At 37.6% G+C, this 17124-nt stretch overlaps 1 protein-coding gene across 1 annotated transcript in view; it reads right to left on the bottom strand.

Annotated features, from left to right (window-relative positions):
- Positions 1 to 4831: 4831 nt before the first annotated feature.
- Positions 4832 to 17124, bottom strand: part of LOC114351147 (chondroadherin) — a 31520-nt gene continuing 19227 nt past the window's right edge. Inside the window, exons 2-4 of the mRNA XM_028302223.1 lie at positions 13157 to 13250; positions 7379 to 7523; positions 4832 to 5926 (exon numbers count right to left, since the gene is read on the bottom strand). Of these exons, the coding sequence (XP_028158024.1) occupies positions 4865 to 5926; positions 7379 to 7523; positions 13157 to 13179 (1230 nt within the window). The 5' untranslated portion in view covers positions 13180 to 13250 and the 3' untranslated portion in view covers positions 4832 to 4864. The remainder of the gene's footprint in view (positions 5927 to 7378; positions 7524 to 13156; positions 13251 to 17124) is intronic.

Here is a 17124-nt window from a genome sequence, read left to right as displayed (position 1 = left end):
TTGATTTCCCTCCCCCTATTTTGTCATTAGCATTTTAAACCCATTTCTTGAGATACTCCCACTTATTATACGGCACGGTTTGATTTTTTATGACTCTTCTCTTTAAGTTAGTCTACTAATCATTTTTATAACAGGCAAAAGTTGCTACATCTTCGTACAAGGGGTAAATATTTTTCTTCCTATTAACGCTGGAAAAACGGCTTGGAAATTTTCGGTAATTATTTCGTAAATAAACAGACAGAACCATTTTCGAGGACCTAAGTGGATCGTCAAAATCTTCCACTTAAATACGTATTTTTTATGAAACGGAGGGCTATAAAGATACGCAACCCGAATTATTTTTCTTGCCTCAAAATCTTAAGGTGAAAAAGGTGTCGTCTTATTTCGTGTGTAACTGAACCTGTGACTCTTTAAAAGAGTATGGAATTAAGAAAAATCGGACTCTACATTATGCATTCACTATGGACATTCCTGAAAATGTAACTGAATTATTTCTTGTTTCGTAAATATTTTGAAAATACCTATTTATTTAATTAATATTCAACTCAAATTAAATTTTCATCAAGAAACGAACAGCCAGTCACTTCCTCTTGTCATCATAAAGGTGCCTATTGTTTGAAATTCAACACAGCTCAACGCGGTGTTTTCTCATTGTAAATATTTACTATTTATTCAACATCTTAGTATTTACCTATCCTTCGGTATAAAACAACTGTCTTGAACCAATTTAAAGTGGTACCTAAATGGCGTCATCCTGAAAAATAAACAATTTTATTTCTCTTAGATCAATATAGTCATATAGAACCCATCGTTTAATCTTGCATGCTTCTCCACTCAATACAAAGGAAATTAAAAACGTTAATCGTGTGTCCAAAATTTCGCCGACACAGTTTAATGAAGAGACTTAATTTTGTTCATCGCAAACTTTTTAATGAAAGTCTTTTTACGTCCATTCTGTCTATAAATAGAGAGGGTGTTAATATTAATTTATCCAACCCACTTGTCGCTTGCAGCCCTTCAAAATGAAGAGCCATCGGAACTCTACGCATCCTCGCCGACGATAATTCAATTCCTCTAGACGACTCACTTAATTAACTATCAGCACCTACTTATTTCGAGATCACTGGCCTATTCTGAAGACTTCATTTGCCTTTTTGTCGTTGCAGACCCAAACACTTATGAGATAAACATTATTGATTGGGATTTGGGATAACTACAGTGAATTTGACCTAATTTTGTGATACGAAGCATTAAGGAATGGTGTCGCTTGTAGCTTTATCAAGAATTATTCTATTAAGTAAACCAACTTTGGACCTAAGTTAAGATACTCGTAAGAATTGACAAGTATAAGCATTTTTCATTTACTGAATCTAAGCGTGAGGAAGAGATGGATCAAGCAGATAATATCAAAAATAATTTACAGTCTTTCGTATTGATTTGAGATTGAATGTACCTAGTACCTATAATATTAATGTACCTACAAACTGATATGAATTATCATACAATCTCAAGTCCACATTTTTTAATATATGACACAACTCACGTCTTATTAAACCACGCTGAATTACGTGTCAGATACGATCTTATATTTGTAGGTACTTTTAAATTAAAAATATTTGTTTTCTAATGAATGTGAGACTTATATTTCAAGGCCGGCCTATTCCAAGAGTTTTATTTGCCACTTTTACCTTTCGCAAATCCGAATTTCACCGTTCCATATAAAAATTCAATTCCCAATGTCCCTCGGTGCAATAAATTCGCAGGTTTGATGTGTTACAGGTACTCGCCGAAGCAATATTCCTTTCAGGTACCTATCATGATATATGATATGTAAATTATAGGAGTACAAGTGCTTCTAATAAAACATTTTGAAGCTAGGTATAAGCCGTGCTTAAAATACCCAAGAGTATGGCTTTAGTACTATAAAATTACAATATCATTAAGTCCTCGTAACTCACATGAAGATGAGCTGTCTTTTAGCCAAACAGACAGACTTCGTAATGAATCCTGTGCCTATGTCGTAAATATACATACACAAAGTACTGAGTGGGAACGGTACAAAGCAAATTGTATTTGTTTCCAGCGGAATGTTTATGAAGAGTGACAAAAATAATTTCAAACGTTCCAAAAGTGCATTCAAAATACTAACAAACAAACTGTATTGTTCTTTAACCGTCAGAAAGCAAGTATAAAGTTATAGATGTAGCATCGCTAGTGGCAATTACCAGACAACTCATTTAGCGCTATGTTCGGAAGAGGAAAACTGACAAGACCTCGGATGCCCATTACGAAAGATAATTTGTCTTTGTGACTATTAGTTATAATTTAGACCTAATGTACTCAAACATTACCGCAGCACATTTCATTAAACATTAATGTATCACAAATATTATTTTAGAAACCACAGCCATGTTGTATGTTCGGAGAGTCGGAGTTAAACGTCTGCAATAAAAGGTGATTAAGAATTGATTGATCGATTACTTAGAAACAATATTCAGCAACGTGGTGTCATCATAGCTGTCATATTTTTCTTTGCGAACTTTTCCATTTTCCGATTCGTAGCCGTCAACTGCAGGTGGAGCCGGGGTCATTAGGAGGTTTCGCAGCACCCGCTACGACACTCCCCTTCCACGTAATAAGCGCGACTCTTTCAATCAACTCCAATGACGCGAGCCAATTATATACCCCAAGTAAATAACATTTTCTTTCCCTGACAGTTCGCTTTCTGTCATTTATTACGCACCGCAAATATAGTATGATTACCTTTTCAACGAAACAAGTAAAAAGTCGGCCAACGAAATCTTCAAAGACGCGTGTATCGCTCACAAAAGATTTTGAGAAAACTTTTTCTTTTCATTATTCACAATGGCATTACAGGAGGGATTTGAAGAAATGGGACGGAAAATCATTTTGATGCGTAAATAATTGAAAGCGAGACGTAAAATTGGTAAAGCCGATTGTTGGTTTGCAATCGCGGTGGAAACTAAGGTACAAAAACGGAGCGGAATATTTGTGGACATCACAATGCCATTCGATATATTTGATCAATGTTTCAATTGAAACATCGGATGTAAAGTAGGGCAATATAGTCCCGGGGAGAGGGTAGTGAATTGTCCAGGCGTTGGGAGTGCGGTGAGTGCGATCGATAGCGCACTAATGAGACGTGACGCGCTGTTTCGACATGTGTGAATCCCGCGCGAGTCCGCGCCTCGCCGCCGCCACGCCGCTCGTTCGTTGCTCGTTCGCCGCTCATTCGCCGCTCGTTCGCACGTCGCTGGCCCGCTCGCTTCGGTCACGCACGCTCGCCACTGCTCACTCTGCTTTCAACACCTCTATTCCACTTAACGACTTATGAATTTTCACCATTGCCTATCTCTTTCACTTCCGTCTAAATCTATCATAACCGAGAGAGGCTGATATAGTCGAAAACTCGATATGTGTTTTGCGGAATAAGACTTTTGATTGCCAATTACCAACTCCGCCCAAAAATTAATCCTATTCCAATCATCCCATAATACACAGCGACGGCATTGTCCACGCTACTAAATAAATCCAGTTGCTTTTAATCGCTGTAATTCCACATAAATATTCTGATAATGGTTGTTCAGTTTTAGCACTGAAGATATTAATGTTCAAGTTATACACTTATTCGCTGTTTATAAATTGCAAGTTTTGTGTCATAAACACTATTGTTCTTTTTTTCCTACTGTACTATTACTGAAAACTTTTAACAGTACTTCACAACCTGAAATTTCCAATATTTGGTACAGATATTTTAAGTCAAAAACCTTCCTAACTTTTTACTAAATAATTATAAAAAATAAATATATTTTAATGACTCGTCTTACCTGTCTACAAGTTCTATAAATTTTCGACATTATTATTTTCAAACCGTTGTTTCCATCCCAACCATAAATAAAATAAAATTACCGCTCGTACCTAATAGTACAATGTTAGCGATAACAATGCCTTTGTGTCGTAACGTAACCTTACATAGGTGCCTTAATATCCTCCGGGTTGGTACTTATTGGCCTTAAATGTCGGTGTACTACATTGCTTACGTACCAATTATGTGTCCATTGTGTTGGCTTGAAAGTATATATTTCTCGTTATAAAATTAATTGGGAAAACCTGCACATGTCGGTTTATTTATGTTCGGTTCAGACAAAGGGGCGACGGGCAGCGGAGTCGCTACTCGCTAGTCGGTTTCCAGTCACGAATTCACGGGTTTCAGAATCACTTATCAGTGGCTGTGTTTTCATTGAGGTTCCCTTGTTCCGGCTTTATCGTGCAGATCTGAGAACGGACGATATTTCACTCGGCTCGCTGGCGCGGTCGCTCGCACGCGTCTCGCCGTCCGACGCCGCGCGACATTACTCAGTCCCTATCTGATTCCGTCTGCTAATTGACTAGAAATACTGATAAACGCTATTTTTATTCAACCATAAATCTTCAGATGGCCATAACTTGCAGATCATTGTTTTTAATATTGATTCTTTTCGAAAGTTATGATCTAGGAAGGACATTTTTGTGTGATTAGCTTTTTTAAAAAAAATGAGAATTTTATGAACCTTCTATTGTTATACACTACGTGTAGTAGAGTTAACTCTAGCGATAAGTCACTAAAAGTATTTTGCGTAAACTCTTTTACATAACCGGAATAAACGAGAACCTTTCACTCATACCATCCTTTCACGTGAAAAAGGTGACATCAAATAAAAAGCGATATCCAAAGGCAAATTTTATTCATGGTCCAACGTATACTCAATGAACGGACCCTTTCAATGTAAAATTTTGCATTATTATATTTACTTATATTACAATATTTACAAACGGATACACATTAATTGAACAACGAGGGCGGTTAGCTACCCGCGAAAAAAGCGAGGGCGGTGACGGTAATGGCCAGGTGTGGCGGCGCGAGCGCGTCCCCGAGCAGCGCGCCCGCGCCCGCCGCCGCCCGCGCGCGCGCGCTGCCCCCGGCCTCGCCCCGGCACGCCGCGCCCGCGCCGGCCGCGCTGCCCAAGCTGCGCCCGCGCACCTTCAGTGGTGATATACAAAAATTCTCGTCCGCGAAACCCGCAGTCAACGCCAGCGGATTCGCCAACGGGTCGCGGCCACACTCACACGGCAAATGGTTCCCGCTTATCAATATATCATCCACTTCCAGCACGACCGACTCCGGGGACTCCAGCATGTGATTCCCCGTCAGTTTAAAACTGCGCACGCTGTTATTTTGAATCAAAGAAAGCTCCTCTATAGCGTCAATTTTGTTGTTACACATCTCCAGCACGTCGACTCGTTGCAGACCATCGAATGCGCCGACTCGAATGATCCCGAGGTCAGACTCGCGTAGCGCAAGTCGACCGACACGCGTCAGGCCGCGGAAAGTATCCGGGAGGAGCGCCGGCAAATCCATGTAAGCCAGCTCCAATGTGCCGATCCCTTCGAGGCCGGCGAACGCTTGCGGCTCTATGGATCTTATTCCAGATGGTAACTCGATCTGCGTGACGTCGTTCAGGCCGGAGAAGGCGTGGGCCAGTATCCGTTTTATAGGGTTGTTCCGTAAGGAGATAAGTTTGATGTAGTTGGTTCCCGCGAAGGCGTAGGCCTCTATTTGTGCGATTCTGTTGTGGGTGAGGACGATGGTGGTGATGTTTTGGAGGGCGGCGAAGGCGAATGCGTCGACGGTGGCGAGCGGCGTGTGCTGGATGTAGAGCTCGCGGAGGCGCGGGAGGCCGCGGAAGGCGAAGGGGCGGATCCGCGTGAGGTTACAGGCGTCGAGCGCCAGGCGGCGCAGCTGACGAAGGTGTGCGAACGCATCCGAGCGTAGCACGCGCAGGTCCGCACGAGAAAGTGACAGCTGCGTCACGCTGCCGCTCAGCGCCGACGGCACGCCGCGCAGCGCAGCACTATTGCACACCACCTACAACAAAATATCACCCTCAATCGCCGTATCATAACGAACACTACACATTTATCACCCTATCCATAGCGAAAGCCGATTATGTATCATATTTATTTTGCACAACAAATATCAAAAGGGAATCCTCGAAAATTATCAGTTCCGCTACGTCACGGACCGTGATTGCCTCTGTTTGCCTTGTCAATAAAATTAATCCTTTCCGAAATATCCGCGTTGGGGCGCCAGTGAGCCCACCCATATTTTGATTGAATTGTTCCAAACTTAAGCTTTACAAATAATCGCCCAAAACAAATATCAATTTCATCCAAATGTATATACGAGGAATGAAAATCATATACAACCACAATTCCCGATTTCAATCCAATTTGGTATCCGATTGACATGACATATTAAACGAACGGTTATGCATTTCGGCTTTTATCGAATTAACTGGCCATTCAGAATCGATGTAATGTTTGTGATTAAAATTACGAAATGTATTGAAATGGTATTGATCTTTCCATCCACAAAGCCCAGTTTCCACAATGTTTATGAGGCAACGATAAAAGCACAGTAAGACGTATTTATTATGATATGCTATTCGTTATAATGTATTTTTTATGATAATAACCAAGATATAAAACAGGATATCTGCTTATAGTTAGCATGGTAACACTTTTATTTCTTTGATCTAATTGAAATCTTTTAATAGTCATTCTTCATTAAATTAAAGTTATTTCTAGCACAATAAAATAATTATGCTTATGATGTCAATGCAGAAATATCTTGGTTAGTTTAATCTTCCTTTAGCCTAATTTAAATTCGTCTGCAAGGAGACTGTGCTGCATAAGCCGAGAATAAACTACTTAAAATAGATCCTCAAATCGTCGTTTTCCATCGCCACAAATCGCCTCATGCTATTTTCTGACCAGAAATTCTTTACTTTGCGAGTTCATATTTAAAGCAACTCGATTAGCACTTGTTTATCTGGAATTTGAATTTAGTTTGCCAAGTGTAACCCAATTTCGTAAGCTGTGACAGTTACTGGTAAAGTTATTCAACCGATAGACAGATGATGGACATTCTAGTCATGAAAATTTATTTACAAGACGTAATTGACGTTTTTGAACGTCTAAGTCCTCTTCCTGGGTTTTTGGAAGACTACCTCCTCAATAAACGATAAGTCCGTATATTGTGCCGTTTCGATTTTGTATTTGTTTTATATCTGTTTAGAAAATCTACGTAAGCTGTACGACAGACTTGTAAGTTCATCATGTAACTCAAAGCTCTATATTTGATCGCAATAGAACAATTACTTTTTTATGGATGATCAGAATCAGATTCAGGTGGCTTTAAACGCTAAGAAACTGTGTCCACTAGCAGACTTGAAACACCTGCAACTTTCAACCTTCACGGTCTCTAAAGTAAACATGAATCTGATCTTACAGGATATCAAAATAGAGTCTAATTTACCTGCGACTGCGACAGGCAGATACAGTGCGCGGGGCAGGGCGGCGCGAGCGACGGCAGCAGCGACGGCGAGTGCGGCACGCCGGCGACGCCCGCGCCGCACAGCACGCCGCAAGCCGCTGCGCTCACCAGCCATTGCATCACCCATCTGGAAACACTTGCAATGTCACAAAAGGCAGGTAGAATTAGAATAATACTACATCTAAGATATGTCCAGTCCCTAAAAAAATACAATCCTACAAACACAGTGTGAGTCACGTTAAAGTGTACATATGAAAATAGATAAAACTAGACCTATTTTTATCGACAAAAAAGAGGTAATAAAATTTTTGAGATTTTTTTTAATTTTTTATAGAATTTTTTTTCTTCCAATTACTTATTGTAAAGAAAACGTAATAACTTTTAAACTAAGCGGTATATCTTGATAAAATAAAAACAGTAATAATGCTTAATAACAGGCGATACTAAAAAAATACATAAAGTACACAAAAAAGGCCAACAAATAATAAAAAATGATACTTTTTGAAAAAAATCTGCTTTTAAATTCGTGTTTTTTTGGTTATTTGATAAATTTCTCCAAAAAATGCCCCTATAACCGGTGGTTTTTATTACTTTGTATTATTCTCATCTATTTTCATATGTACACTTTAACGTGACACACACTGTATACAACCCCAAAAATGTCCAAAACCGCTGGCTGAAGAGCGCGATGACGAGTGCGACAAATCGCCATCGCGCTCACTAGCCATTGCATCCATCTGGAAACACTTGCAACGTCACAACAGGCCGGTAGGCTTCAGAATAACAGACCCAATATGGCCAATCCTATAAATATCCAACCCAAAAAGTGTCCAATGCCAATGGCTGATGAGCATTTCATCCAGACGAGTGCGACAATAGCAACTCGCTCATCAGCCATGCAGGTAGATTAGAAATAATAGACACAATAATAATATGTCCAATGCCAGAAAAAAGGTCCAAACCGAAAATATACAATCTTGAAAATTACCACTACCTAAATGTCAAATTATAAACTCAAAAGATAAAAGGCAAAGCAAAAAGGCAAAGGAATTATCTTTTCCCGTTAATTTACAACAGGGCAGTGGCGGTGTGCGACATCAGGTCCACTCCTCCTCAACTAGTCAAAGATCTGACTACCAGGTGGCTCTTCTCCCTTTCATATAGTGACACAGAACTTCTGCTTACCACTGCCAAGTGACCGAACAAACAAACAAAAACCTACGCGCACACACACACGCACACACATACACACACAAACTCACACACACCCTCACAGACTACACATACACACACACACCACATTGTGTAAAAAATAATTAGTTTAATTTCACGAACTTACAATGCCCGCGAACAACATTGAATAAAATTTAAATTCCAAACTCAAGTCCCCATAATACAGGATTACCTAGTTTGGGGACTGCTAGTAAGTCTAATGTTATCCAATTGATTTAATTACACTAGTGGTTTTTTTGTATTTGTTGTGTACCTTTCGGAAATAAAGTTTTATTTATTTATTTAGATTGAACATCTCCAAAAATGTGTATCTCAAAAAAAATCATATCCTAAATATAGGTATGTCCAATCATTAAAACATCCAATCCCAATCATCACAAAAATGTACAGTCCCCAAATTATTCATCTCAATATTAATTACCAAATCACGTAATGTAAAAGTGACATTTCTATAAATTCCATTATATTATTCAAATGTTTATAAAGGTATATTAAGTCTAGTAATAGATATTATTGGGAACTGGACATTTTTAATCCATTTGATATTACAACCTAAACAGAATGGAACCCCATCGACTGTTTTGTATCGAATTTATTGGCGTATATACTTTATCAATACATCACCAGAGTGAGCGATTTGGTAATCGTATCATTCATAACTCATGAGAATATCCGATATGAAACTAGTTTTACTTTTCGTTCGTTATTTATTTGACAGATTACAAAGTAATTGTGTTATTACAAACGTAAATTTATCTGTATACAGGGACAGGAATATCTACTTTCCCAATAATAGTCCGTGAGAATAAAAATATACAAACAATTCCCAAATTATTTTACCTCGAACCATGTCAAATAATCGTCTTTTTAACCGACTTCATAAAAGGCGGAGGTTCTATGTTCGACTGTATTTTTTTTTACTGCCGTTTTGGCTGAATAACCTCCCAGGAATTTGAACCCGTGAGTTTTTGACCTCTATCGCGCCACTACTCCAATCGAGTCGAGTCGAATCGAGTGATCGAGAGACTCCCCGTAGCAATGCGACCACCCCATACATCGCATTAACCACGACCACGCTACATTAGACGGATCGGGCTGCGAGCACAAACCGCATGCAATGACAAACGCTAATTGCCGGCAACCACTTCATCACGTGTATATGCCGATATTAACGGGTGCACACAACTACGAAGCCGATGTGTGGGTAGATGTAAATGTATAATTATGTTACAGTCAAAACTCATAATCGGTCAAAACCACTTTTGCCTGATTATTCCAGTCAAAAGTGGTTTTGACCAAGGGCTATAGTCAAAACCACCTTTGAGTGCAAAAACCGACCGATTATGAATTTTGACTGCAACATTATACATTATAACGTGTACATTATAATGCCTGATGCACTACTTTTCCATGAATTAGTTGAGTGAAAACCATTTTTTATCCACAACGACCTGGAATCCTCGGAATCCTCGACCACAGAGGAACCGTGTAAGTAGCTATCTTACCTCTAACTGCTGGATCATAACAATCTGTTTACATTGTTGTTATAACAACAGTTTTAAGTAAGATGGTAGTAAAGTCACCCTAACTTAGAACAAGCCCAACGACCAACCAAACTGAACAGAAAAATCTGCCCCCACTGGGAATCGAACCCGGGACCTCTGAGTCTGAAGCAGGTGTGGTCTTACCACTAAACCACGGAGGCGGTTAACTCGTTCTGGTGGCCTACTTTCACCTTATTTATTATTATTTTTCTGATAATTGCGTATTTATACCCATATTGTGTTGGCACCTATATGTATTATGCCAACACAATACAGGTAATGCACATGCTAGTTGACGACTAAACACATTCTAATTCTCAAAATTCTACACTATCACAGAATAATCGCATCATCACATCATATAGCGTCATATTATCACGTCGCATCGCTTTTGTCGCGTTTAACACGACATAACAGTTCATTAATTTTACTTTTAAGTAGAAAATCGACTGGAATAGCAATCTATACTACAAATACCGATTGCTGACAACCACTTTAGCACATGTACTACGTAACATATTCTCCTTATACGCGATCGATCGACTTCTAAGAGCTCAATAGGGACCATTTTGATAACATTAACTAAGATAATTTTTATCTTGAACGTTATCGTTCACGTTTTACGTTATGAAAATTTTCTTTTTCCTTCTGAAATTCAGTACTCGAATGCTTCTATTTTGTAAACAGTACTACCGAGCGTAACTGGTTTTGTTGTATAATGTCTTCCTGCCAAAATTTGTAAAAGCAATCCAAATAAAGTAAAATAATATTATTCATATAACTCACGATAACCTTTCAGTTCAAGGAAAAGCCTGAAATGAAAAAAGGCAATTTCCATTTACGGTAAATGTCTGCAACCAAACGCGGCGCGGCATCGCTCATGCAATTTGCTTAATTATTATTATGATCGGAGAAGAAATAAGATTGTATCAGAGACCCTGAAAAGGTTTCAGAGTATTAAGGTGTTATTTTGTGGTGTTACCGTCTCTTTTACGCTTAAAGGATGCTGATATGAGCGAGAGAAACAGATATTGATGTAGCTGAAAAAATAAACCAAATGACTAGGATGTTTTGAGCCTTTTTCATTTATTTAAAACTTGAGTTGGACTTAACACATTTTATTGTCTGCCAGAAAATGTTTGAAATTTTATGGTGACTTTTAGAAAAAGTTAGTACTTTTATTCGTATTCGAATCTATTAAGCCGTATTAATATATTATTCAGCTTAGTTACCGAAAAAAACATCATTATATGTTTTACACACGTAGGTACCTACTTCATTATGAATAAATATAATGAATTTTATTTACATTCATAATCATGTGAAACAGAGCACCTGTTTGGTAATGATCTCAAAAGTTACTTTTATTTCAATGTTATTTTATTACTACGAAGGTAGGTACAATACATGACTAAAGTAAAAACTTAAATTAATTTAAGGATAGAAATAAAATAATGCATAGTAATAATCTGTCTATAAAATTGCGACAACATAAATAAGGACTTTCTATAAAAAAAAAAAAAGATCTTACTCTAAATTAAGCTACTGCAGACTAAAATTATATTCCATTTCATGTAATTTTATTTTATTTCCAAAATAAAAAAGAAAAGCTGCCGTGGACAGTTCAAGTTGACAGTGTTAAGTTAGGCTTATCTTTAACCTTTAGAGTGGAACTGAGGTCATTAATATTCCCAAATTAAGGTCAAGTACAGACAACGGTACTTCAAGTTAAACGCTATGGTATCTTTGTAGATGTAATAAGAAAGATGTAGCAATAAAATGCCAACGTAACTTAATAGTCTCATATGTAGTCAAGTTTAGATGTGAACTTAATAATAAATTGATATGAATCGACTTAGGCTTCTCTGCGTAATGAAACCGAACAAAGAAAAGGCTGGGTTCTAATCATGAAACGAAACTATACAGGGTGGAATTTTGTAATGCCACCTGGAGAGAAAGTACCCTTAATACTGTAGGTAGAAAATTTTACTCAAAGAAAACATTCCTTTATTTTTTAAGAGAAAGAGAACTGCATTCAATGATTATCGAAATTTATCGAAAATTTACCACCACACCATACAATATCTGTAAATAATTACAATAATTTAAGATTTCTTGTTTTACCTTTCATTTGATTTATCAAGTTTGTTTGAGAGATTTCATCCTTATACTTAACCCTAACGATCGATGTAATAAAAATACAGGATGTAATTTTTAACATATTTTAGTTGGTTCGATTCCCGGGTGTAGCAAGTAAATTTTTGGAAATCTTTGAATGCAGTTCTATTTCTTTTCAAAAATAAAGGACTGGTTTCTTTGAGTAAAATGTTCTATCTACAGTATTAAGAGTACTTTCCCTTCAGGTGGCATTACAAAAGTCCACCCTGTATAAGTCAAAACTCAAGTCAATCTTAAGTAGGTAGTTACCTTCTTAAATATTAATGCTGGTGGTTGGTTGAAGTTAGCAAATCAAACTTTCCATTTTTATTGCAAAATCGCACCTGTTACAGTAACGATACACGTCAACGAAACACTGTGGCACCTTAATATGTAGTTCTTTACACAAAATGCTACAATGCTTACGTCGACGTGTATCGTCTGTACACTCGTATCAATCACAGGCTGACGCCCGTATTCACAAACATTACTATGAGGTCTCACAGAATGCGTATGGACACACAGGGTCACACGCGAACCAATCACAGAGCTCTATTCAACGCTGTGCGTTCGATTTGATGCTTCACGTAAGCAAGCATCGTTAGTGGAGGATACGGGTGTAAATCTATTTTAAACATAGGTAATCTATACTAAATACTTTAGTTTTATTAATAAACAACTTGAAAAAATCGAAACTGTTCGAGTCCCGCCTAAGGCAGTTTCGATTTTTTCAAGTTGTTTATTTAAAATTTAGTTTTAGAAGCGACTCAATTCGCTAAGTTTTAATAACTATTAAATACTTTAGTGTTTTTATAAAATACTTTACCTGAAACGGAGCGCGGGTGCCATGGGCGGGCGCGGGCCAGGCGCGCCGCCCGCCTCGCGCCCTCACCTACCAGCCTCCATCGCACTACCGCCGTCTGTCAAAGAGACGTCACGATATAATTAGATCTCCCTTCTTTCCTTTGTTTGCCACGTCATAATGTGAGTTGTCATTGCGCGGAGATAATAAATTTTCATAATGTACGAAGTAAGGCTACGTTCGTCGTTCATGCTTCGAGTAATAAGTAAAAGCTGAGCGTGAAAATGCTTCGCGTGGGGTCGTAATATAACGTTATGTTTCAATTGTTTTAATGCATATCCTGGGACATTTTACACAGCGGTATATTATTGCAACTTGTACCGGGATATCACATGGCTCGTTTAGTTAGAGAAGCATGCAAATTGGGAACACTTGTCGGTCTTTAAACTTAAATATTTATTTAACAAAAATAAATCATTAATCTACAAGCCTTAGAGTTAAATCCTGCCAACGATCTAGGTAAGTAACTATTCGGAATGCCATAAGGGAAATCAATTGTTTCATTTATTCGATAAATGCTCTTTAAATCTCTCTAATTTTAACAAAGTTACATCTAAGTACCTATTTACGTTTGCAAACCGTCGCCCAAACTAACAACCACAAATCGTAATGGTCAGATTTGGCGCAACTATCCGACCCTGCAGTTAAAGCCAGCACTAAACCCTTAATCCGAAAACAAACAAAAACCAAGAATAATACGAGCTCCAGCGAAACAAACATTTTGAGTAGGGAAAAGCGTTTTGACAATGAATCTGTACACTCGTATATGTCTGTAACTAAACCGCGTTAAAATAGTTGTTAGAAATAACTTTCCATTATGTAGAGATACCATTGCCATTGGTTACACAGTTAATAGATGCAGATTTTTAACACACTTTATAAGCATTTCAGTCTCAAAAATATAACGAAGCAGGTGGAATGGAATACAATACTCGTATAATTAAAAAGAAATATTTGTGACAATAAACATAAAAGAATAATGATACAGAAATTGAAGGAATAAAAATCTAAAAAATAAACCAAAAATTTATCATAGACTCTTGAATATTCTCTACTAGCTACATTAAACTACTTATTACCGTCGTAGTTGTATAAATATTTAAAAAAAATTGAAGTAAATTTTAAATACTAAAAATTTATTTTTACCTGTATATTTAGTGATACCAATATCCTATCTAATTACTTTAATGACCTAGGAAAACCTCAATGTGACAGTAAGTCTATTCTACTGTAGGTAACCACACTATACCACATGAAGGTACTAATTAAACATTGGCTGAAGCAGGACCAAATTAGGCAAATTAAAAAATAAGAGCCTCCTAGGAATAATACTTAATAGAATTGTTGTAAAGTAGATTTAGTACCTATATCACAGTATTTAGTCGTACATTGTAGGCCCAGAGTTAAAAAATACAATAATAACTATTACCAAAAAACCTATCTGCTGAATTGACGTAAGTACCTACTCCCGTGTTTTTCTTCATGGTGTCAAAAAAGGATTAAAGAGTTGGGCGTGAGTGAATGTTCACTTTAATTTGCACCTAATGAGCTGGCAGTCAACATGAATTAAATTTTTAATTGCTCAACACTGTAGGTACAGACCAAACACGCGGTTTCCTTTATTTCCCACTTTCAAAACACCGGTTTGACCTTTTTGAAGGTAAAAATATATTTAAAGCATTCTCTTTCCCTGTGTGCTGGTTGGCCCCACTCGATGGGCTTTACGTAATTATGTTTTTATACAATTTATTTCCTACCGACCTCTCTCCGACTGTTTGCACAAACCATCTATTCCGAGGAAATTCGAATTAATACCGGCTTCATGCCGAATATATTTTCGACTTTAAAGAGAATTATAAATATTTGGCCACGATCATTTCGATGAACTTTACTTAAACCGTTATTTTAGAATACGTAGTTTGATCTCGACTTTAGTACTGACGAATTTTCTATTTGGAAATATTTTTGCAAATCATTGGTATCTTATTTACTTAGGGGTAGTAATAGGGACTTTATACCATACATGTAGTTTGAGTTGCTTAAAATAACTGTAAAACACAAATACCTACTATGCTTTCCTTTAAATATGTCTCTATATTTTCAATTTGTTACAAAAGGCTAAAATGGTAAAAACGACTCCGACAAAAAAGTAGCAGAGCATGAGAGCACTAATACCTACTTATTCTTATCTATGGAGAGCACCCTGATAGATAAAATACGCGCACATCTGGGGGCACGGCAGTGCCCCCGCCAAGTCGAGCGCGAAGCAAACACTGCCGTACCATCCTTTACTGGAACCATTTCACCGCATTTTCAGGCCCCTATTTGAGAACCTCTGGATAAGACCAGAACGCAGAAATTTTCGTCATCTAGTAAGCTATAATCACATACTTAAAATCCAAAATTTCAGGTTTGTAGGTCATTTAGTTCCGAAGTTAAGCGAAAGCAAAGTTTCGCATTTATGACACTCACTCACTGATGATCATCAAAATAGAACTAGTACTTCCCATAAACTCAGAGAGCTGAAATTTGGTACAGAGTTAGGGTTTAATGGTCACATAAAGGAAAAACTATAAAAACTAGGAAAATCGAAGATTTGGAGTAACACCACATTCATAATCAATACTACTAGCGCCACACTGGCACCGTGGTGTTCGCCTGTACCGCTCACCGGTAGATGGCGCTAGCACTTTGAGTGTCGATTTTCTGCACCGCGGTGTCCAGTTTTTTTTTCCTTTCTAGACCCCCCCGTCGATTAAGTTGAATGTTGTGTAATTTGCATTTCGTCGATTTCGTTTATTATATCGCGAGGTTAGCTAAGGTTAAGTTATTAAAACGATTCTTATTCGTTGGTAAGTTTATTTGTGTTTAATATCGTAATAAAATGTTGATAATACATTAAAGGACGACGACGTTAAATAATTATGCAACTTTCTACAAAAATAAGTGAAATCCCACCAAAAACATTCTGTAAAAAACTAGCCAAGTCTCGATGGAGCTGCTTGTTTATCTCTAAAAAGTAATGAAATCTAGACAAAGTCGTGACAAGTCTATGGTTCCTTACTGCGATTTCTTTATTATTATAGTTAATTTTGTGTGACTTGGCCGTTGAACAATCTTTATTAATATAATCATAGGTTAAGTATTATTGAAATACGCTCAACGTTTTCCAAGTGGCAATTTATTTTCCGTGACAGATTGGTGCAATGGTGTCATGGAGCACCTGGTTTTGTACCCTTCAACGGCCAAGTCACACAACATTAACTATAATAATAAAGAAATTGCAGTAAGGAACCATAGACTTGGCTCGACTTTGTCTAGATTTCATTACTTTTTAGAGATAAACAAGCAGCTCCATCGAGACTTGGCTAGTTTTTTACAGAATGTTTTTGGTGGGATACACTTGTGATGCTTAGGAAACTTATTAGCAGAGAAAGACCCAGTAAGTACCAACCTACTTCCCTTCGACTAAGTATTTATTAAGATCATACAATGGCCACTATATAAATCGCGACCGTTCCAATGAAAAAAGAGCATCATATTCAAGACTGATTCAATTATACTTTAACGGAAATTGAAAACGAAGACCTGATAGGATGTAGCCGTCTCGAGGGGACACACTCGTGCAGGCGCCGCTTAAGGCCATTTGTACACGGAAGACAAAATGATGTTTACATTTCATTAAATTGCAATCGTTTTAACGACAGAGGTAATTACTGCAGGAAATGTTATATTTATAAACAAATGAAGAATAATAAGTTTGTCATATTTACTTTTAGAATAAGCAGGGATGAGCTGCCGGCNACAAAGCATTTTTTTTTATCCACAACGAGTAAGCTCTTGGCCTGTATCTCACCTGATGGTAAGTGACGATCAGGCCGAAGGTGGAAGCGAGCTTCACCCGGATTCTATACCTACATTATCACATGATC

Source organism: Ostrinia furnacalis, unplaced genomic scaffold, assembly GCF_004193835.3.
Source record: "Ostrinia furnacalis isolate ACB-3 unplaced genomic scaffold, ASM419383v2 OfSCF1098, whole genome shotgun sequence".
In the NCBI taxonomy this organism is placed as follows: domain Eukaryota; kingdom Metazoa; phylum Arthropoda; class Insecta; order Lepidoptera; family Crambidae; genus Ostrinia; species Ostrinia furnacalis.
This window is presented reverse-complemented; position numbering and strand designations above follow the sequence as displayed.